Source organism: Dermochelys coriacea, chromosome 2 (genome assembly GCF_009764565.3).
Source record: "Dermochelys coriacea isolate rDerCor1 chromosome 2, rDerCor1.pri.v4, whole genome shotgun sequence".
Taxonomy (NCBI): Eukaryota; Metazoa; Chordata; order Testudines; family Dermochelyidae; genus Dermochelys; species Dermochelys coriacea.
The window spans coordinates 212,368,865-212,392,803 of NC_050069.1; the positions used below are offsets into that span (position 1 = coordinate 212,368,865).

Consider the following 23,939-nt stretch of genomic DNA (forward strand, 5'->3'; position numbering starts at 1 on the left):
ACTGCGTAATAGTCCAGTTTAATAGTTGCATTTCACAACCTATGTAGAAGAAGAGAAAGGCTTCATAAAGTTCATTTATCATCATTGCACAACAGAGGTGAGGACTGGGAGGTGCACAACATAGCTTGGTACCAGGACCACTGTCATTAATGGGCAGAGGGCTTTGTAGGTGCATGAGTTTATTTGCTATAGCTCATACTTTGCCTCTAACAGTTCCTCAACTTCGTCCTCTTCCACTGAAATTATGAAAATTGTGGTTCATCGTTCTAACTTTTGAAAGAAAAAAAAAGAGGTAAAATGATACATTTTTCCTTTTCTTAACATTTAGAACATTCTTTTCTTATGTTGCCCTATATCATTTCCAAGGTTTCTCTCTTGCATTGCTGAGTCCAAGGGCTCATGTAAGTGACATACAGATAGTTATGAACACAGCAGCCCTTACTTGAATGCTAATTCTTGTCCCAGCACCATTGTGCTATTTTCAATTAAGCATAAACAGTTCTTGCCAGAATTAGCAATTTATGGTCATGATGAAAGAATGACTAAGGGCTAGGAAGGGATTATGTGAATCAAAACAGAGCTAAAAAGGTTAATTTTGGTGATGTCACATCATGGGCAAGTTTTGAAAACAGCTCTGCTCATTTAGACTTTCTTGGCCCCGTCAGTCTCTATAGTTGATCAGGTATGTTCTTAAAGCATAGAAATCCTTTTCATGTTGATGGTTTGGCATAGATTTTTGTAGGGAAACTATTATGACCAGAATCAACACAAGAACAAAGTGCATGTCCCTTTCACAATTTACAGACACTATTTTGACCAGTGTGAGTAAAGCAGCATAACTGTGTCCTATGAAAGTACAGATGTATGCTCAAAAGTACACCCCCCATTCCAAGTCAACCCCAACAAGCCAATTTTTACCCTAAATAGGAACAATTTGTAGAGAGAGGGAGGAGGGATATTTTTAGTCACATATTAATATTGAGATCATGGCTTCATGCCCTTAGCTATGCTATATTACACTCCTCTGAGGCTCAGAGACAGTTTACTAAGTAGCATCTCAGCAATGGTTCAAAGGGCATGTCTACACTGCATCTGCTACCAAGCTTCCCAGCCCAGGTCCCAGATTTGTGCCAGTGGAGCTCATGTTAGTGCTCTAAAAATACACGTGTAGACCTTGCAGCTCAAGCTGGAACTCAGGCTCTGCAACCTCACAGCATTGTCTACAAAGCTATTTTTAAGAGCACTAGCAGGAGCGCTGCTAGCACAAGTCAGGAAGGCTCACTTCCAGATGCAGCATAGACATGCCCAAAGGGGCCTGAATTCAGGGAGTCAGATACTATTCCAACATACTCAATGCTGCCCATACGTTTGCTGATAAATTCCCAGCTGCACTGTCAGACAGAGTTCTGGACCATCATATGCTTTCATATGTTTACCTAAACCTATAATCATGCTTCTTGAGATTTTGGTCCAGCACTCTTTATACAGTCCTATTCTATCATAGATCAGTTGTAAGCAAACTCCTCTTTCCTTAACATAGTCCTACAGACTAACGAACTACCTTTATATTCATAGACAAAGCGTTATAGTGAGGATAACAAATATTTTTTTAAAGCATCAGTGATAAAATATGAGTGTATTAAAAAACATGACACTCCACAGGGATGAAATACTGGTTTTTTATTTTTTTTTTTTTTTAGAGAGCAAGTACAATAACGTTGCATTAACTTAATGCTATGTCATAGCTGTTACAGTTCTGATAGAAAAATAAACATCTCACAGTACACTACAGTGTCAATTCATTAATAAATATAATCAAAATAGAAGTTAGTAGTCAACTGAAATGAATAACCAGCTACAAAAGTATATTATTTTAAACAAAATAGAACGTTTTCCAGACAAATTTAAGTAGTGATTCATTTTAAAAATGTCTTTCAAGCTGGAAATGAACAATAAGAGTTACAAATCTATTAAAAACCTGCTTCCCTTCCTAAAATTTTCTATGTATCAAACTTTTTAAATCTAAAAAATCATTAGATATTCACACACTTTATTTTTACAAAAGGCAGCACATTAAACATGAAGGTAATCCCCATATTATATTATTAGTAATTGTATCACTACTTTGCTAAATGAGATACTTTAAAGTAGTTTTATTTTTTTAAAACAGTAGTAGTAAGTGTGAAATAGATCTCAGAACAGTGAATGTGTCTAAAACTAATGTGTTTGCAAACAGGAAAAAAAGATAGGTAGCTCGGGTGAAGCTGTGGCCCCAGTGAAAACTCCCACTGACTTGAAAGGGGACAGAATTTCAACTGACATCAACACATGCCAGACATTTTACTCATTTTTTCCTAACTACGTACCTTGTTTCAAGAGCGTGCAACAGGAAAATAAAACAAAGAGGAAATGCTAGCTGAAGAGGAATTTCTAAAGCAAAAGAATTTCCTGGACATTTATTTTCAGAAAGAATCATCTTGAACAACATTAAAACATACTGGGCTCTAATTCTAAACTGGCTCGCACTCCGTGCAACTGCACTGATTTGTCCCATTATATACAAACTATTCCTGCTGGGCAATTTTAACCTATTGCTCACATCAATGTACAGTACACTCAAATTTCCCTTGACTTCTATCAGAGTTCTGGGTATAGAGCAATAGGTAAAAACAATAACATTCTTCCTAACTACGGCTTCATTGTTTACCATGTAAGTCTTATTTTTTATATTCCAAATGCATGGCATAAACGCTATGGAGACATTTCATTTCTAATTTGATTGGACAGTTTGCGTTTCATTCAGCACTGATTGATAAATATAGTTCAGTGCATCAATAAAATTTCTTGCTCCACACCTTGGCATTTCCAACTAAAAATAAAAGCAGATGTCTTTCAGAGGTGCATTTTTCTAACTGTGAATTGTACTGCCTACTTAGGGCCTGCTCCAAAGCCCACTGAAGTCAATGAAAAAATTCCCACTGACTTCAATGGGCTTCAATTGAGGCTCATAGGGTCCAGTCCTACAACCCTACCTCAAGTAGTCCCTCTTAGTCAGTTGTCAACATTGCTCTTTGTGTTTACATTAGGGAACAGGGTTAGGTACAGAGGGTGCAAACAGCCTTCTCATCTATGCAGGGGCTGGACACAAATGGCCCTTACACTCTACTATGCGCAAGGAATACCTTGTGAGTGCCTCTGCCAGTTGAGACTCTTCCAAGTATATGGGAAGGGGCATGGTTTCCTGCACTGGCTAGTAGAACAGGTTGGGCACAGAGGACGGATACTGTACTCTCCTTAAGGACTGCTTACAAACCTCACTCCCCAACGCTCTTGGATGCATTCTGCCTGCTTTAGACACTGTGCCTTGTCAAGCTCCTGCTAAGTACATTTTTGCACATCCCTCAATCCCGAGCTGTGCCTTAAAGGGCATCATAAAACCCAATGTGGCTAGCAGGAAGAGTAGGCGTTGCCTGAAAGTAAGTTTCACAGGTTCACTGCTGTAGTTAGCAACACAGTCACAATCACACACGTATGGGAAAAAACTAATTCCCTAGTGTGACTTGAGACAACAAGGGTATCATAATATTTTACCAGCTACAGAAAATTATTTCTTCTCATACAATACAAAACCATACTTTACATAGGAGATTTGAGAGACATCACATTGAAAAAAATTAATACAATTCAAACTGATAACACATTAAGAATGGCTAGACAAATGCAGTTTCTTTTTAAGGTCCCCTTTAAACACCGCTTGTGAATATATGGGAGTATTTCAGTCTGGCACAATGAAAATTCCACATACATCATGTGCACATTTTCGAAATGAACAAACCATTTCCCCATACTCATTTGTGACACTATAATAAATGTATTCATAGATCTTGGAAGTAATTCATAGAATTACAGTGACTCAGTGTCAGTGTTTTTTTAAAATTAGAAGTAATGTGCACATTTTTTACTGCATAAGCATCTGTCCTTTCTAAAATATATGCAAATAAATAGTTAGAGATGAATAGGCTTCAACCCTCTCTATGCTCAAGTATCTAGTTTAGAACTAGACTAATTAAACCATTCATACAGATGTTTAAACAAAGACCAACAATTTTTCTGCAGATGCTCATGTAAAGATTGTGCTTATGGGGCATAAAATAAAACAAATAAAATTAAAAAAATCCCCAAATGACCAGTTAACAATAAAAATATAGTACCTGTGTGTATTTCTTTAAAGAAGTGTTTCATATTTTGGAGCTGGCCTACTGTCAAATTATTTGAAATTTGTTTCATTTTTCAATGGGCTTAACTTTCTCTCATAAGCCTGTAGTGACTTTTGTTGAGGCCAGATTTTATATTTTTTGTTTGGAGGGAACACCTTAGAGATGCAATATAAAGAGAAGAAATCATGATATGAACTACGTAGAACTATCTTGTTTACAATAGCTCACACAGTAACTGCTACACAAAGCACAACCACAGTACCGTAAGTGCGGATCACATTTCTTGTGAATTATGGGGTAAGTGCTTTCTCATTTAAGGTTATGTGCAAATGGGAGCACAGATCCCCACCTTTGCGAGGCTTTTGTTGGGTCATTCCTCCTCTGCACTATCCCTTCTGAAAAGCAGGGCCAGTGGCCAAGGGGGACAGCTAGCAGGCAAAGCCACAGTTTCTCATGCATGGCAGCCATCCATGAAAATCAGGCACTGTCTTGAGGATCTTGTTCTGTCTGACCTCCCCACAGGCCTTCTAAAGATTAGCTCTTGGCCGTTTGCATTGCTAGCAGCTAATTCTTTGTCAGTAGCCCACTCGTAACCTCCTCCGTGGTACATTAACACAGTGGAAGGGGGAGTTACAACTACTCAAGACAGCAGCAGCTTACAATGAAATTTATGTTGCAAAGTTCCACTGACCCGAGTGGAATATAATGCATTGAGCAGCTGTTCTGATGGCAACATGCTGGTGATGCCCCCATTTGAGTAGAGCTGCAGTTCCAACAAAGTGCAACAGGAGGAGAGAAATAGCTATAGGATGTAGGGTTTGGAGGTAGGGAGGAGATGTTACCATAAAGACCCCTTTCTCTCCTGTAGGGGAAGTCCCAAATTCCACTTCTGTTCCATAATTTGACACTTGTGAACAATGAAGAGAAATTATTTTAAACAATTATATGTTATTTTTACCAAGTATATCACTTAACTATATGTTGTCTTAAGGGCTATTCTACTTCATTCCAAGAGAATTAGGTTAAAAATCATATTCCATTATTTAAAGAATAGGTTCACATCTTTTGTGAAGCACATGAAATCTTTCAATTAAACAAACAGTTAATGATATCCAGACTGTACCCTGGTTCCTCCTCTCTTTAACAAGTTGTGACCGGAGCAATATTAAGTATGCTCATTTCTCATGGGCCTTTATTCTGTTCCCTGTAAAGTCAATGGTAATCATCCCATTAACTTTCACAGGAGGAGGACTGAGTCCCACACTGTGCAGTATAAAGAACAATTCAAGTTAAATACAGTATAAAGTTTAAATGACTCAATGCCATATACTTTTCAATAATCTATAATTAACAAATAAAAATGAAGGTTATCATGAACACAAATAAAATCAGTGTAATGTATTCCAATTTCTAGCGAGACGTTTTTAAGCTGTCTGAACTGAAGTTCAGATACTACTGTAATGTGTGACATAGAAATACTTAATAGAGGAGTTTAAAAGGTGCCTTATTAGGGGGAAGTATGTAGTGACCACCAGTGATATCTAGAGCTGTTAGAACAATGACAATGGACATTTTGAGCCATTGTCTTTGTAGGATTTTTTTTTCAAACCTCCATTTGATCAGTGTATTAGGGAATGCTCTCTGTGAAACACAATCCATAAAGCGGATTATCTATTCCAAATCCTGCATTCCTTTGACATGCACATCTCTCACAGATTTCAGTGGAACTTACTTGTACAGAAGGAATGCAGAATTGGGGGAATTCATTTTTCTTGTTTCTTATAAGTACCTCAACAATGTCTATTCTGCTTTTTTTAAAACAAAGACTTTCCCCCTTTTGTTTCAGTGAAACAAATATTCTCTGCAATAGGCACAGATTAGTATTGAATATCAGTATTGAGCACTGATAACATACATCATCTCAGAGAATTTTTTGCCAACTAAATTTTAGTGCATATTTCAAAGAGGGTTACCAGGACTTCCTAACTTTATGACAATGTAACACAAGCCAGTCTGACTACTGGCTGTGCACTTTATATGGCATATAGCAACAAGATGACAGCCTCCATTGTTGCAGTTTGTTTTATGGAGAAGCGGAGTGTCTTTGCACAATTTATTCTGTGATACAAATTCTGCCCTCAGATGCATCCATATCGGTCCCATTGAATCTAGGAAGGATCTTGCCGACTTCTGAAGGCAGAATTTGAATCTACATTAGTCAATTCAACTAGTTCTCATGGGAAAATTCCTGTCCTTTTTTCTGTGTTCTTTTTTTTCTTTTGAAGTTGACACCTTCACATCCTACTGGATACATATCCCAATGCACAGCAACATTTTAGGTGGTTAAATAAAGGATTCATGCAAACTGATTCTCTCAGCTAAAAAATAGCAGATGTGGAAAAATCAGGCATATCAGATATTTAACAAGAAAAGAGCCCTTATTTGGCAAAACACTGAAATGTAGCTAGCAGACCAAATACAGCCCTGGTGTCACTTAACTGTCTTCAATGCAGCTCCTCTTGCCAACCCCAGAGCTGAATTTAGCCAGATTTTTCCAGTCAGCTAAAACAAAAAACAAAACCACACAATAATAACTCTCCCCCTCCCCTTTTTATACTGACTCAATTTTCACATATCTTAATATATATATAAAAGCCTATATTTTGGAACAAAGGGAGTACTAAAATGTATACACTTTATCACATATGAAGAATAAATCCTGTTTAAGTGACATTATAATCTGTAGATTTTTTAAAATACCAGTAGTAACTAAGCACTCATTAATCCAGTTATTTTTGATAAGTAACAATAAAAAGATAAACTGATGTCAAAGCAGACAAGATCAGTGGAACTTTGAAAGGAAAACCATAAAAGTTTTAAGAAGTATCATTTTTACATGTACAAGTACTCCAATAGCTCCATCTATTGCCATAATGTACAGGAATGTTAATATTTTAATCACAGTTTTGCCCATTCCCACAGCACACATCAATACTAGCTACATGTAAAGTGAGATCAGTGCTTTGTCACCCCTGTTCATATCTACATTCTATGCATAACTAAATAAATTATTTTACATTAAAGTGCTACACCAACACTAATGGTCTTGAACAGTAGTAATGCACATTTCTCTTTCATAAAATACAGCAGCCATAACTTCAAACATAGTCACATTATGTGACTATGCTTACATGTTGGTTTGTTACAGTATTCAAAAAATGCATGCCACAAAAACAAACAGTATCAGTCAAGACTCTTACACAGTAAAAAGAAAAAAAAAGGATAGCTTTTTTAAAATTAGAAAATGATGGAAATAGAGATTTGCAGAAAACAGTCTTCAGAACTCGCACTTGTAAGTTTCATTTAATCGTAACTTGCTGATGTCGATATTTATTTCTTCTGGTTTGTCACGTCTGTATGTTACTGTTCTCGTACAAACAGTAGGCAAAAACATCTTATCCTTGAAGGAGAAGATACAGTTTATCAACAAATAGCTAACACTTGTATGCAGGCAAAAAATGTACTGAATATGATTTTCTCTAATCAATTACCTTCTTTGTTGCAGATGCTCTGTAATCTGAGGAAGATTTAACTTTATTGCTATTCCACTGTAGAATTATCTGCCTGATGATAAGTACATTAAGCAACCCAATCAGAAATGTAACTATAAAGATTATGAAAAAGATTCTAAAGTAGCTTGGGTCAGAGAAACATTCTGCAATAAAAGGAAAACAAGAGTGTAAAACCTAAAATATTGATAAGGGCCATCCATTAAACAAGTTTGAATTTAACACTGCACATTAATTTAGCATAGCTTCACTAAACCAAATTCCTAAAATAACCCCAAATGATTTTACATGTGAGAGTATTTAATGAAGAAGGAATAATTATTCAGATTGCCATATGCAATCTATTTTAAAAATAGCTTTAGCAGGAAAAAAATTTCAATTAGGAAGATCCAGATATATAGTCACAATTTTTTTTTTATTCTTTAATGTTACAGTAATACCTAGAGGTCCCAACTAAAATCAGGACTCCATTGTGTTAGGTACCATAAAACAGAGTAACGGAGAGTCTCTGCCCCAGACGAGACAGACAAAGAGTGGAAGGTAAAACTCAGGCTTGTCACTTTCCCTCCCGGTCAGTAGTAAAGCCGGGAATAGAACCCAGATCTCCTGACTCCCAGTCCTATGCACTGCACCAAGCTGCTTCTCTCAATAGTCTTGGCCTCTAATGGTTTTAAAAATTGACAGATCCTTCTCATAAGTCCCAAATAGAATCACTGTCACTTTTATATGCCTCTTTAAAACAAAATGTCTACGTAAAGCTATTAACTGACAAAAAGTGATTACATATATGTAATTTTCTTTGCAATTTGGGCCTGGCACGTGAATGGGCTTTTGGATGTGTTTATTAATAGACAAAGACTTACACACCCTCATTACCTTATAGCTGAGTACACTTAAAGACTCATTAAAATGTTTCATTGAGCTATGCGTTCTATTTCATTTGTTCAGCTCCATAATGTGAAATAATGTAAACATATGAGAAGTAGTAAAACAGATGGATACCATAATAGATTTCTGTAAATCTTTCTTTAAACATTACTGAGGCAGGATTCACTATTGGATGCAACTTCTCAAGGATCTGGGAAATCTGATTTAGCAATGCTTGCCAATCACATTTCCTGTTATTATTTGTCTTTCATTTCCCCTGAAGCAAAACATAAACTTTCTTCAAACAATCACAATCTACTTTTGAAGGAGAATATAAATGCTAACTAGAGCAAGGAATGTTATTACAGAAATATCTGTGCATCAGTGCCAATTGTAAAATACATCATTCATGCGAATATTTAAGCAGGATGATAGATTTAATTTTGTTACAAAATAACACCTCAAATGTACCGCATTTTGCAGGGCTGAGGAACACATAGGGGAAGGGAAGAGTGGAGACTTTTTTTACAATTAAGTATTAACTGTTAACGAAGGGGAAAAATTTATCCCAATGCAGAGGGCCTATACCAAATCCTATACATAACTTACACTCAATTTTAAAGATTTAAATGGTTCTTAAGCGATGCCTAGTGTGTTGTGTGGGTCCTCTATGGTGGGGGTGAATTCCACTATGAATTTTGATGGTTTCACACTTTTATTAAAGTGATTAGGCAAAGCTAGGTTTTTACATACCTGATGCTGGATCAATATAATGCATCATATAAGCACATGAGGTTTTGCAGTGGTCATGTGTAGTTTGTGATGCATTGTTAGAATAATGGCACTGAACACAATTCCTGAAAATGAACACATAAATATAGCACTTAACCACTACTATAACTTCACTGCATTTTCCTTGAACAATTAAATCAACAGAATAATTATTGTGTTCAAATAATGTTCTCTTGCTGCTAGAAAAATACAGAAGCATTTATTTATTAACTTTGAGACATGCTGTCTCTCTCTTGCAATATTTTAACCCATTGTTATTTGCAGTGTTGTTGTAGCTGAGTTGATCCCAGGGTATTAGAGAGACAAGGTGGGGGAGGTGATATCTTTTGTTGGGCCAACTTCTGTTGGTGAAAAAGACAAGCTTTCAAGCTACATAGAGCTAACAGAGTGACCAGAAGAAGAGCTTTGTGTAGCTTGAAAGCTTGTCTATTTCACCAACAGGTCCAATAAAAGATATTACATCACTCAACTTGTCTGTCTACTTTAGCCCAATGACATTTTTCAAAACTATTTGGTGAAAAGTAGTGAAGTAAAATCGTCAGATGTTGGCTCAAAGCCCCCTCCCCTGGCCCTGGACTACACCTTTCATGCTGTACATCTAAGGAGGTGCAGCACAGAATCTACCCTGTGGTTTCTTTAGCTATCAGATCCACAAACTCAACATGAGTTACTAAAATAAAGGTGGGTTCTTTCCTTTCATGCATCATCAATAGTAATAACGATCCTGCAGTCCACTTATTCCCCCTTACACCACATTTTCACTGCATTCAATGGGATGCACAGGAAAAATTAAAGGGAAACATTTAGCCTTGAAAATGGAATTCTTTTGATGATACATTAGGAAGAATAGATATGACCACCTTCTCTGTGCAGGGCTGGGTCTGCATTGCCTACAGAAGTAAAGTAGCAAACACCTACTGTTGTCACTAAATGTCAACAGATCAGACTCTGAATACAAACAGGGAGTAGGTAATGCCATTTTTCCTACTACTTTGAGAGTAGAACTGAACTTTAAATGACTACAGAAGACAAACATCAGTAACGTTACTACAAAAATGCAATTGACTTTTTAATTAAGTTGAGATAGATTGTTCAAAGGCATGGGCACTAACTCCCTTTGACTTTCAGATATAACCCAGATATTCTATTTTCACATCATTCTGGTAAGTCTTAGCATTCACCTTTTCAGACATGGTCTGGGGTTTACCTCCAACAGCAGGTACACTAAACAGCTCAGAATTCAACTGACGAATATCAATTCTTTCTATTTTTACAGGTTTCAGAGTAGCAGCCGTGTTAGTCTGTATTCACAAAAAGAAAAGGAGTACCCGTGGCACCTTAGAAACTAACAAATTTATTAGAGCATAAGCTTTCGTGAGCTACAGCTCACTTCATCGGATGCATCCGATGAAGTGAGCTGTAGCTCACGAAAGCTTATGCTCTAATAAATTTGTTAGTCTCTAAGGTGCCACGGGTACTCCTTTTCTTTTTTCTATTTTTACTGTGTTCTTTTTTAGATGAAGGGTTAAATTGCCCACAATGGGGATTGCAGAAAAATGCAACATTCCAGCAGGAGCTTTTGGAAGCAGCATGCCTGAGAGATTGGCAAAAGCCTTCAGTAGCATGTCGTTTTTGCTACAATCTTTGAAAGAGTGGACAATTTATTCCCCCTTGTTAGCCCAGCTCTGCTGGTTAATGGGGACAGAGTCACATCGCTGAGGCCTGATCTACATGAGAAAATTAGGATGGCATAAGTATATTGCTCAGGGGTGTGAAAACTCCACAGTAGCATAGTTTAGTTGAGCTAAGTGCCTGCACAGACAGCACTAGGTTGACAGAAGAATTCTGTGGACCTAGCTACCCCTTCTCAGGGAGGTGGATTACTTATACTGATGGGAGAATCCCTCTCATCAGTGTAAGTCGTGTCTGCAGCTGTGTTGCTGTAGTGTTTTGACTGTAGACAAGCCCTTTATCTCCAGGCTCATTCTTCCTTGTCTTATTTGGGGGGAGAGCACAAGGACAGGGTTGTGACTAATCTCTCTACAAGAGTAAGCATTGCAACAGGATTGATCCCTTTCTACCTCTTTGCATATGGGAGCAGAACTAGTCACCTTAAGTATTCATCTTTAAAACTCAAAGCTGCACTTCCCCCCCAGCCAGCCCCTGTAGATGATGTATTTAGAACCAAATTAATGAATATACTACCCTCCTTTATTACTCTGTTCCCAAAACAACAGTGTTCCCTTAACCACTTATGAATAGCCTTGTTTTCATTGGCAGGAATGTTATTTTTTATGTTTTAACCTTTCTGATAAAGGGTTAGCGATCTGTGTAGCAGATACCACTTTCAGACCATCTTTAAATTATTCCAGTTTAGTAATAATGCAATGGGAAAATATGTTGCCATGATAATCCTGTATTAATGGAGAAATATATAAAACAACCATCTTGACTACAGTTAATGGGATACTGTTTTTAGTTTTGTTTTGTTTTTTTTTTACTTGTAGTAAGTTTCAGTGCATTGCATGTGGATCTGAGCATGTCACCATGAATACCTTAGCTGCAGATGAACTGTACAGTCCAAGCCTCAATTTGAGACTCAAAGCTTCATGTTTAAATAAGGTTACATTGAGAGTAAAATTCTAATATATACAGCATCTGAATGGGAATGTTCTGGGAGAGGACAACACAACATTAAAAATGGAAATTAAGTCAAGTATTAGAAAAATACCTGTTTTCGTCACAGGCATTGTTACAAGTAGGGCAATATTCACAAAACCGGCCAAAACTCCTTGGATCAGTACATTCGCATTTTCCACATACGCATGCTCCTCTTCCACTGCAAATCTGGCCTTTGGAATTTATGCAATGTATTGCTGTCAATGATGAACATTGACAGCGATCACCTTCCCAGCCATGAAAGCATTTACATTTACCAGCTTCACATTCACCATTGCCTGCAACATCAGAGAGTATGTAAGTGTTGAGTAAAACCCCCATCTGCCTTAGTAAGTGCACGTCTTGGATCAAGTATATTCAAAATCCTTAGCATTCTCTAGATTTCTCAGAATCGGAAAAGATTAGAGTTAAATTTAGAAGTGTGAAATCCCTATTCAAGTTAAGAATAGAAGATTTTAATAAGCAACTGTATATGGCAGTTGTTTCTATTTCAAATATGTCACCTTAGTTTTCCCTTATTAAAAAGACTCATGAGTATGCCAGATATTTAGACTGTTTGTTTAATAACTCACTAAGGAGGACCTTTACAACACTCCATTTCCAAATCATGCAGACAGCTTACTTAGATGGCCGATATACTGACATGGAGAAACAAAATTGTCGCTGTCCATGCAGCTCAGGGTAAGGGGATGATCTATCCCATTATTTAATAGGTTGTATTGCCATTGGAGGTCAAAATGGCTTTCTGTGTTTTTGTCTCAGATGCCTTTTTCTAATGATCTCTCAGAAATGAATGAGTTAGAATGGAAAAACTAAGTCAACCTAAGCACCTGTTTTGCTCATAACTTACTGAAATTTTCACCTTTCAGGCTGAAATTTCCCCAGCATGATATATACCTACCTTTTTGGGGGAAATCTGAAAAAAAGCAGTTACACTGTTATCATCATACAATGTTATTCTGAAATTTCTAAACAGGTCCGACATTAAGCAGATAGAGTTAAAAAGGGCACATCTAGAAAGGTGATAGTTTTTAAGGATGAAAAACTCATTTTAGTGCTTTAGTGAAATATAGTTTGATTTGGCCAAGCTCTAAAGGTTTGAAAAAAATTATGTACGAATTGTAATTTGTTTTTCTTTTTAAAGACAGGACTATAACAACCATCTCCTAGTGTTCTGAATGAAAGAGGGCTGTATCTAATTTAGAACCATAGTAACAACAACAATACCATCACCACAACATGTAATGAGCTTTGCTTCATTCAATGGGAATTTAAGCATACATTCTAAAGGAGTCAAGGGCTATATAGAAGCCCTTACCTCTTTTAAAGTTTTCTATGTGAAATGTCGGGTGCCTGAGACAGCTAAAAATGTGTGCAGACAAGTTTTCCATGTTGTAGACATTTATATAGTTTCATTTTTGACATATGGTAGTGTCTATTTCCCCTCCCCCCCACCCCAAATGTGACTAAAGATACTTTTAAACTTTGCATTTTTGGGAGGGGGGGTAGAAGACCATAGGCATATATTATATGCTAATATATAAAGCATATGTTAAAAAAACAGTAAAGTTGCAAAGTTCGGCATTCAAAATTCAGGAAAAGTGAAAAGTAAACCTTAACTCCCTCCCCTTGTGCATACGCATTATAATACTGTAATTATTTAAATGATCACACAGTATTATTTCTACTTCAAATGAGCAAAGTTATGTTCATAGTTACTGTGATGAACTGGGAACATGTATTTTTATGAATATATTATAAGTCTGTTTTCTTGTTCTGTTTTGTATTGCTGCCTAACTGAATGCACACAGCTATATCAAAGGAGGCTGTGAAGAAGCTGTTACAGAACTGAACAGGAAAGGTAAAACAATGACACAGGTAAGACATGCTCTCGGGTATCTTGGTTTTCTTCCATGGAATTAATATAACGGGTGTGCCCTCCAGCTAGCAGCAGACTTTGCGTGGCTGGCTCCATCCAGGTTAGGATGTTTTACTGTTCCCAAGACTAAGCCTGGGATCAAGAGAGATCCTAAAAGATCAAAAGACCAGGAATGCTTTAAAAAGTGCCCCTGGAAAAGGAGGGGTTTTTTGAGGGAGAGAGAGGGGGTCAGCTGGGAGAGGCAGCCCTGGGTGTGTCAGGAAAAAGCTGACAGGCTGTGAGGTCTCCAGTGAAGAAGGCTGTAAGCAGCATAGGCTGATTTTCCTGACTCAGAGATGGGGAATAAGCCATACCAACCTGAACATTGGATAGAAATGTTAAGCTTAGGTAAAGGAACTTTTGTGTAGGTCAGTTATTTTAAATGTACTTCTCTAAACACTGTGTACCTGTTGGGCAAAATAAAACATGCTTCAGTTTCTATATCATTGCAAATGTAGGCTGTCACAGGCACCCAGAGAAAAAAATCTTGCAGGTGCCAAGCTCACTGAACTTGCTAAATAATATGGCTGGCAACCAGGGAAGTAACCCAGAAACTCAGCTGGAGAGTGGTTGGATTGCAAGACCTCATCAAAAGAGAAGTGGATGCCTGACACTTGAAAGGGGTGCACTCTCCAGGGACTGGAAAAGGGTCTCAGTATGGGCAGCCTACTCAGGTACTGCAACAATTACAGTAGCGTTAAACCAGAATAACTCTATTGAAGTCAGAGGAGTTGTTCTAAATTTGCACTACTGTAACTGTGATCCAAGTTTGACCATCAGTGCACAGGTTGGGCACTATACAGTGAAGTGAAATTAAATGGATGCATTTCGTTGAACAGTGAGGACTACAAAACAGATATTTACAGATTAAGTTATGTTAAAATAAAAAATTAAAATAAAAATTTAAATTTTACTTCCATTGAGAAAAAGAAAATAATTTTGGCTGACAGTTCTAATGGTACTGTCTGCCTCTTTGCTTCTGTTGTAATGGTGTTTTGGCATTCATGTCATACTCCCGCCTCAGGTAAAATTTTCATTTTCACACTTCTTTGTGAACAGAATTTCACCCCAAGAATGAAATGAAGGCCTAAAGTACCAAATCAAGAGCTTATTTGGTTTCAAACTGCTCACACTGTCCTGTTTTTGGCTTGGTTGTTCTGAGCTACTTCAGTCTGTTAATTAGCATGTGAAATTAAAGATCAACCTAAGGTCTGATGGCATTAATTTGGGGTGACCTGTAATTATACTATGTTATGCATTTGCATCCAGAATCCATGCCATAATATAACCAGAGATGAGCCTGAGACACAAAATCAGATCCAGAAAGATATTTCCCAAAGTTTGGTGGTGTTCGCATAGATTCATATGTAGAAGCTGCTTCTCTTCTTTTATAGAAGCAACAATACTGGTATCATGTATAAGCTATCTCCGGAAAAAAATGTGTAAGAGTTTAGTCTTGAAATTCTTGAATTTAGAGATTGTCTAAGTCCAGGGTTTTGGTTCAGACAATCTCAAAAGTGTAGGAGATTTTGAGGCACCTGTAGTTAACAGAGCATTTCAGTCTCCAGAGCTACAGACACTCTACCAGATTTTAAAAATAAACAAATTAACTTAATGAAACATTTAGTGTTTGACAACCATATTCATTATTGTTAGACTACATACTGTATATAAAACACATGGTTGAGCAAAAACACACTTAAATTCTGTAGCTTACCAGCACACAGGTTTCCATGGTAATATGGGCAAGAAAAGTCATCCATTTCACAGTATTTACCATATACTTTGCCCAGCTTGGTTTTGTGACAGAGACATCTTCCATCTATGCAGTCTCCTTGACCACTGCAGATGGGCTGGTCTGGGTGCAACTTACACCTCTCGGAAGGAAATGTATCTTCACTGGAACTACAGTTAGTGTCTTCACAATGGGTGCTTTCACCATCGAGAAAAGTTTCATCGACACATATTCTTTTGTGCCTTGCACTGTCCTCACACTGACAGGCACAGTTTTTATATATATTAATTATGGTGGTTTCATTGAAACCAATAGGTCTGATTATCACATATTTTCTTCCTCCAGTTGTACCACATCCTTTCATTGCAAAGGAGACATTAAAAAGCACCTAAGACAAAAATAAATACTGCATTTATAATGTAGTTATAATGTAATTATTTCCTGTAAATCGTTTAAACATTCTATTATAAATTAAACAAGAAATCATACCACTTATAATACCTACCAAGCAAGAAGACTGAAGACACAGTAGCAATTAGTGAATGCATCATATTTTAGTAATGACAAAAGTAACAAGCATAGTGAAACCCAATAGTACAAGACAAAACCAACAGCCTACATTTCATGTTGAAAAGACATTGTACATGATCTGCAGAATGCAGATTTAAACAAAGGAATACAGAATTTGCAAAGGTAGCTGTTCTATTTCTAACTTTGACAATGATGTTAGAAATTTCCTTTTCTTGTTATTATTTACATTACAACAGCCCCTAGAAACCTCGATCATAATCGGGACTCTGCAGTGCAAGGCACCGTACAACGGACACGTCCCTGCCACTAAGAGTTTACAATTTATGCCAATACAAATTGTATTTTCAGAGTTTCAGAGTAGCCTAACATCAGTGAGTTAATATATCAGTAATCTTTGTGTCACTTTAAGATCTAAATAAAAGTATTTGTTTGAACAAAATATACATGCATATTGCACTGTTAAGCCTGTAACACCACTTACACTTTTTGGCATTTCACCAACACTAGCTCAGCAAATAAAACAAAGTTAAAATATTAAATATTTGAAGGTTCACTATGTAATCTGAATGATAACATATGTATGTTTCCTTTGGAGACCTGATCTGGCTTTTAAGACTTCTGCATGAATACCTTGGATTAGGCCATGAATGACCTCTTCTACTTGAGGACTACATACACTTAGTTTCCAATATGCAAAATATGATATCACTTAACACTGTGTGTTGCTGGCATCTTAATGAGTGCATGGGTAGGTTATTCCCTTCATGACTTATAAATGGGCAAGGAAAAAAATAAGGACTGTAGACTGTACAGAGTGAGATCTTTCTGGCTGCCAACTCATTCCCGCTATCAGCAAACAGAAAGCAGGGACTCATCAAACCTTCTTCCACCGGACCAAAAGCCAGCCGGAGGGGATGATGGAGAAGACCATCTTCTAAGGAATCTTCAACAATATATCCCCACTACTTTCAAGTGGTTAGGCATGGGAAATACCTCCCTCCAACCTCCTGGATCTTATACAAATGTAAACAAAAACAGCAACAAGAACCAGCCTGAAATCTGAGCCCAGAACACATCCAACTCTTGCCCTGTGGTGAGAGAGGGCTACGGGAGTTCTTGGTGCTATCCAGATTCTAGCAGGGGCAGGAGAAGGACAGCCAGTCCCAGAACATAGAACTGTAGAGATCTAAAGGCAGTAGTAGTTCTGCAAATCACTTCCGCAGAGCTGTTCTTTTTTCTTCTGGTCCTTCTGTCATGGGATATCCGTCTTCTTTGATATGCCAGCCCGCTGATGAACTAAAACTCATGGCCTTGGGAAGCTTTGAAGGCAGTAAATATTTTCCCATGGGTTGGGTCAACCGAGTATTAAAACCTTGACATTTGGTGCTTGTCTTTTCCATTAGTAGGGTACTGCCTATGAAGGCAACCAGGTGTGGGGGCCTCTTTTGAAAAGCTGCTCAGCCTGCTGATTGGAAAGGGAAAGCTTCCCATCTGTGTTCATCAGAGCAGGAATATAAACAGAAAGAAGGGGTGGTAAAAGAATTAGTGAAGAAGGAAATGTTTTACTTTAGTCTTCTCCAGTCTAAGGAGGTAACTAGGTCTACAGACTTCTAAATCAAAGCCCAGATACAGAAAATAAGAAACTGACTATTATATTACACAAGAAGTTGGACTAAGTACAAGAAACTAAAACTGCTTATTTCTCCTTTTCTTCTCTCCCCCACACCTCTCTGACCCCCAGCTAAAGAAAGCCAGCCTTTGTTTGGCAGTTACCTCTATCTTGAGACCAGACTGAAGAAAGCCTCAGATCTGATTGTATAGGGGTAACACAGGAGAAAGGCCGTGCCCCCAAGCAGCAGGACATGGTATATTGTCTTTCTCCCGTGTTTTCTTGATGCATGATCCTAAACTCCTGGGACACCACTGTACAACATTTAAAAGAGTAACATGCTTTTAGGACACAGTATGAAGACCACCAAACATTATGACAAGCCTTACTAGAAAGACTAGCTGAAGTGCTTATACTCTGAAGAGATCACAGAATCTTCCAAAGCATAGAACAGTTTTGTGTTTTGGTAGGAGGAAAAAGGAAGGAGGATTGTGCAATGAAAGGAATGTGAGAATTAAGGAAAAGAAGTCTCCAAGTAAACAAACACTGAAAGGAAGATTTACTGTTAAGAAGTTAACCTCTTGAAGAAGGCTGATTTTCAGCTGCTGCTAGTTTTGGACCACATTTGCTATCTTTTTTTTTATTAAAAGGAAACAGGTAAGTATTTGTTTTTCTGTTCATTAGACAACAGAACTAATTACAAATGATACTACCTATGGCAAGCATAGGTGGGAACACTGTAGCTGAGCTTAAAGGAAAAAACTAGCAAGCTGATCTGGAACTAGTCATGCAAACAAGATCTACAAAAGTATAAACCATGGTGTAATTTCTAAATTTCACACAGCAAATCCACTGATTCGTGACTGCATACATACATAGACATGAGTGACTTTAGCTAAGCTACATAAACTTGGTAAGAGGAATAGAACTCCTTGAACTTACACTCCAAAAAACACAGACCTCTTCTTAATGAATAAATTGCTTTGCAAATTTACACAATGGAATAAAGATATAAATGCATGCACAAATAGAACCAGTTACATCCACTAGAGGACAATGCTCCAGATGGATATAAATTGACACTTTAATCTGATTTACACAATATACCAATTACCAGGATCTCTGGGCATATGTAGAGATTTTTAAACAAAGAAGCAGGAAAAAAAATGCCCCAAGCCATGGCCAAGCAGTTGTCAATCTGCCTCTAATGACTCTTCTCTTCTCCTTACATATCTTTAAGGCTCTTCAGCTGAAGAGACCTTTCATATAAAACACAAGCACATTCAATGCTGGGCTGTGGGGAATGATCCTCATAAATATTATTTAGATGGTTGACAACAATGCTTTGAAACTTATCTTCAGGAGATCAGTGAGAACAAACATTAGCTTTTGATTTTAAATAAGGTTCAGGAGAAATAATGCCAAGGTGAATGTGGAGAGTTGATAATCAAGAACACAGAAATCTACTTTCAGTCTTAAAAAAGCTCTAGAAGATACCATACAACTAAGAAAAATATAATAAATGGCTCAATTCCTTTGTAACTGAGAAACTCAACATACTTCTTCATTATAGGCCACATTTTTGCATCCTTCCATGCCTGTTTTTCTACTTCCATCTGGACAGATTGCAGTTACATTAACGTGTAGATCTTGGATCTGGTTATCCACCTGAATTTTCACTTCAGAGATTAGTTTCTGTAATGAAAAGCAATTTTTAGCTACATTGTATTTCAACATCTAATATGCATTAGCATCTAAAACATGATCATGCTTGACTGAGTGGATTTAACTGAAATGAAAAAATCTTGTCTGTTCGAATAAAGGAATGAATTAAAGCATTGTTTTCCATATAAAGACCCAATTATATTCCAAATACATACAATCAGTTAACTAGTAATCCTGAAAAAGAAAAAACAGTTACTAACCTTTCCGTAACTATTGTTCTTCAGGATGTGTTGCTCATGTCCATTCCAATATAGGTGTGTGCGCGTCGGATGCACCATCGCCAGAAGTTTTTCCCCTAATGGTATCCATCAGGTTGACTATGATGCCCCTTGGAGTGGCGCCTTCATGGCGCAGTATATATTCACCTGCTGCTTTGCCGCCTCCTCAGTTCCTTCTTGCCGACAACTCCAACAGAGGGGTAGGTGGGCGGGTTGTGGAATGGTCATGAGCAACACATCTAGAAGAACAGTTACAGAAAGGTTAATAACCGTTTTTTCTTCTTTGATTGCTTGCTTACGTCCATTCCAATATAGGTGATTCCCAAGCATTCAGTTAGATGGTGGGATCGGAGTTTCGCTGAGACACAGACTGGAGGACTGCTGTTCCAAAAGCTGCAGAATTTCTGACCTGTTGAGCGATGGCATAGTGCGAGGTGAATGTGTAGACAGAAGATCAGGTCACCGCCCTGCAGATATCCAGGATCAGGACTCGAGCCACAAATGCCGCTGAAGAGGCTTGCGATCTTGTGGAGTGTGGATTCTTTATTCAGAATTGTGGCAAGAGTGGAGATGACACTTAAGCTACATCATAGCACATGCGGATGCAGGATGTGATCCAAGAGGAGATTCTCTGTGTCGAGAAAGGATTCCCCTTCATCCTCTCTGCAATAGTGGCAAAAAGCTGAGTGGTCTTCTGGAATGGCTTGGTCCTTTCTGTGTAAAAAGGTGCGCATCTAACGTCCAGAGACCGTAACCTCTGCTCTAGCCTATTAGTATGAGGCTAAGGATAGAATACTGGAAGAAAAATGTCCTGGTTACTATGAAAATAAGAGACCACTTTCGGAAGGAAGGACGGATGTGGTCAAAGTTGGACCTTGTCCTTCAAGAAAACTGTATACAGCGGTTCAGAGGTGAGGGCTCATATTTCTGAGACTCTTCTGGCCAAAATAATTGCTACCATGAAGACTGTCTTACAGGACAAGTAGAGCAAGGGCATGTTGCCATTGGCTCGAATGGTAGCCCTGTCAGTCTTGACATTGCCAGGATGAGGTTGGAAGGAGGCAGAGGTTGGCGCACTTGTGGATACAAATGCTCTAATATCTTCAAGTATCGGGCACAGATCAAGTTTGAAAATACCAACCAGCCATTCACCGCTGGGGCCGAGATTGCAGCTAAGTGAACCCTGATGGATGATACCGCAAGACCTTCCTTCTTCAAGTAGAACGGGTAGTCCAGGATAACGGGCATTGGGGCCTCCAAAAGGTAGGATCTTTCTCTGCAGTGACCACAGCATAAACCTCTTCCACGTAGCCAAATAGGCCACTCTAGTTGATTGCTTTCAGATACCCATGAGGACAGCTCGCACTAGTGCGAAGCAGTCCTGTTCTGCCTCACTTAGCCATGGAGCTTCCAGGCCTTCAAGTGTAGGGGACTCCAGGTTCGGGTGGAGCACACATTTGTGCTCCTGGGCAATCAAGTCCAGCAGCACCAGAAGACTGACTGGTATGCTGGTGCTATAAGGATTATGTGCACCTTTGTGCCTCCTTACCTTGAGCAACACCCTATGGATGAGCAGCGTGGGAGGAAAGGCATAGAAAAACCTCCCTCTCCAGGGAAGGAGAAAGGTATTCGAGAGTGATCCTGAGCTGCGCCCCAAGTACGAGCAGAACGGGGGCACTTCCTGTTAAATCTGGTTGCAAACAGTTTCACCTGGGGAAATCCCGACCTCTGGAAAACTGCATTCAAGATGTCTGGTCAGACGGACCACTCATGATGATTGGTGAAGGATCTGTCAGGTTGTCTGCCAGCCTGTTACGAGTGCCTAGTAGATAGGAGGCGTCCAGGGGAATGGAATTGACTATGCAGTACTCCCAGAGCTTCAGCGCTTCCTGCCATGGGGGAGAGGAGCGAGCCCACCCCCTTGTTTGTTTATATAAAACATTGTGGTTGTGACATGAATTTGCCATGTAGGTTGTGACAGAATGCCTGACAGGCTAGGTGCACTGCTCTGAATTCCCTGACATTGATATGTAGGGCTAATTCCTCTGGCGTCCAGAGGCCCCGAGTCCTGAGGAGCCCCAAGTGAGCTCCCCCTCCCATGTCCGAATTGTTGGTGACCAGCAACATTGAAGGGGTGGGCCTTGTGAAAGAGATACTGGCACATGCTGTGTCTCAGTCTAGCCACCACTGGGGAATGAGCATTCCTGCTGAGGGAAGAGTGATCACCTTGTCCAATGGGTGATGGCCTGGTCACCCGATGCCACCCATGCTTGGAGAGGCTGCAGTCTGAGCTGTGCATGCTGCACCACGTAGGTACAAGAGGCCATATGTCCCAGGAGCCTCAGGCATCTCCATGCCCTGGTGATGGTAAAGGACTTCAGGCTGTTTATGATCTCTTGGATGGCCCTGATGCAGTTCTCTGGCAAGGAGGCTCTGGCCTGGTTTGAGTTGAGAGCTGCTCCTATGAACTCTATCCTTTGAATAGGAGAGAAAGTTGACTTGTGCCCCAGGTTCCTGAAAGTGGACTGTATGAGGTTCATGTGCTCTTCCAGCACATCTCTCAACCAACTTTTGATCAGCCAGTCATCCAGGTAAGGGTAGACCTGCACTCCTTGCCTCCTGAGAAAGGCCGCCACCACTGCCATGCACTTTGTGAATACTCGTGGAGCTGCCGACAGGGTAGCAAACCAGTCTCCTGAATCTTAGGGAAGGAATATTAGAGGCTAGGAAGACGATACTGAACTTCAACTTCTTCATAAACTTGTTGAGGTCTGAGATCCCTGTTGACCTTTGGGATCAGGAAGTAGTGTGAGTAAAACCCTTTGCCTCTTAACTCCACAGGAATGACTTCCTCGGCTCCCACCCTTAGGAACAACTATACTTCATGGGCCAGAAGTCTCAGGGTCCCTGAAGAGGGACAGGGAGGGAGGGTGGGAAGGAGGGGAAGAAATGAACTGCAGGGTATATCCCACTTCTACCGTGCGGAGCAGCTAATGGTCTGAAGTGATGTTGATCCAGGCACTGTAAAAATTGGACAAATCGGCCACAAACATAGAGGTAAGATCCAGGCTTTGGTCTGGTGTGCCATCCTTGGGCGCACCCTCAAAACGACTGTTTAGACCCTGCCGGTTGTTTTGAGAGCACAGACGTGGATGTTGAAGGGGCGTGAGGTGTATGCCTCCTCCTAAAGCCCTTGTTCCTTCGCCGACCAAAGTCCTGCCTCTGCAGTTGATGAGGCTGGTAGAATCGGCCCATAGGTTGGGGCTTATAAAGTTTGTGAGCCGGGGCTGGTGTGTGAAGTCCTAACGACGTCAGAGTGGTCCTGGAATCCTTTTATGATTATGAAGATGGGCATCCATTTAATCTGAAAAGAGAGAATTTCCCTCAAACAGCAGGTCCTGAATTGTTTTCTGGATCTCATGAGGGAGTCCAGAGGACTGGAGCCAAGAGCTCAGTCTCATTACTACAACTGTGGCTGTGGTGTGGGTTGCCGCATCTGCAGCATCCAAGGCCGCCTGGATGGATGCCTTGGCTACAGCTTGCCTTCCTCCATCAAAGCTGCAAACTCTGATCTAGACTCTGTCGGTAAGAGCTCTTTAACATGGCAGACTAAGAATTAAAGTCATAACTTATTAGGACCTGGTGGTTCAAGATCCTCAGTTGGAGGCCCTGTGTAGAGTAGAACTTTCTCCCCAACAGGTCTAGTTTCCTGGCCTCCTTTGCCTTAGGCGAGGATCCTTGTTGTCCCTGTCTCTCCCACTTGTTTGCAAAAGCCACAACTAGGGAACCCAGTGGGGGACAAGTATATAGGTATTCATACCCCTTCAGGGGAACGAAGTACTTTCGTTCCACTCTCTTAGCCATGGGTTGGAGAGATGCAGGGGTTTGCCTTGATGGCTGTAAAATGGCATCATTTAAAGGTAGAGCCACTCGAGCTGGACCTGAGGATGTCAATATGTCTACCAAGGCCAGGGCTAATTCCCGTCTCCTCCACTTGTACATTCAGGTTCTGAACCACTCGATACAAGAGCTCTTGATGGGCCCTGTAATCATCTTGCGTGGGTGTTATGGACATACCT

General features: G+C 39.4%; 1 protein-coding gene across 2 annotated transcripts in view; it reads right to left on the bottom strand.

Annotated features, from left to right (window-relative positions):
* Positions 1-1,665: 1,665 nt before the first annotated feature.
* ITGB8 (integrin subunit beta 8) overlaps positions 1,666-23,939 on the bottom strand; it is a 70,819-nt gene continuing 48,545 nt past the window's right edge. For both annotated transcript variants that reach the window (XM_043509207.1, XM_038392542.2), the window contains 6 exons: positions 19,478-19,612; positions 15,760-16,165; positions 12,177-12,402; positions 9,407-9,510; positions 7,769-7,932; positions 1,666-7,677 (listed from right to left, as the gene is read on the bottom strand). In XM_043509207.1, the coding sequence (XP_043365142.1) occupies positions 7,555-7,677; positions 7,769-7,932; positions 9,407-9,510; positions 12,177-12,402; positions 15,760-16,165; positions 19,478-19,612 (1,158 nt within the window). In that variant the 3' untranslated portion in view covers positions 1,666-7,554. The remainder of the gene's footprint in view (positions 7,678-7,768; positions 7,933-9,406; positions 9,511-12,176; positions 12,403-15,759; positions 16,166-19,477; positions 19,613-23,939) is intronic.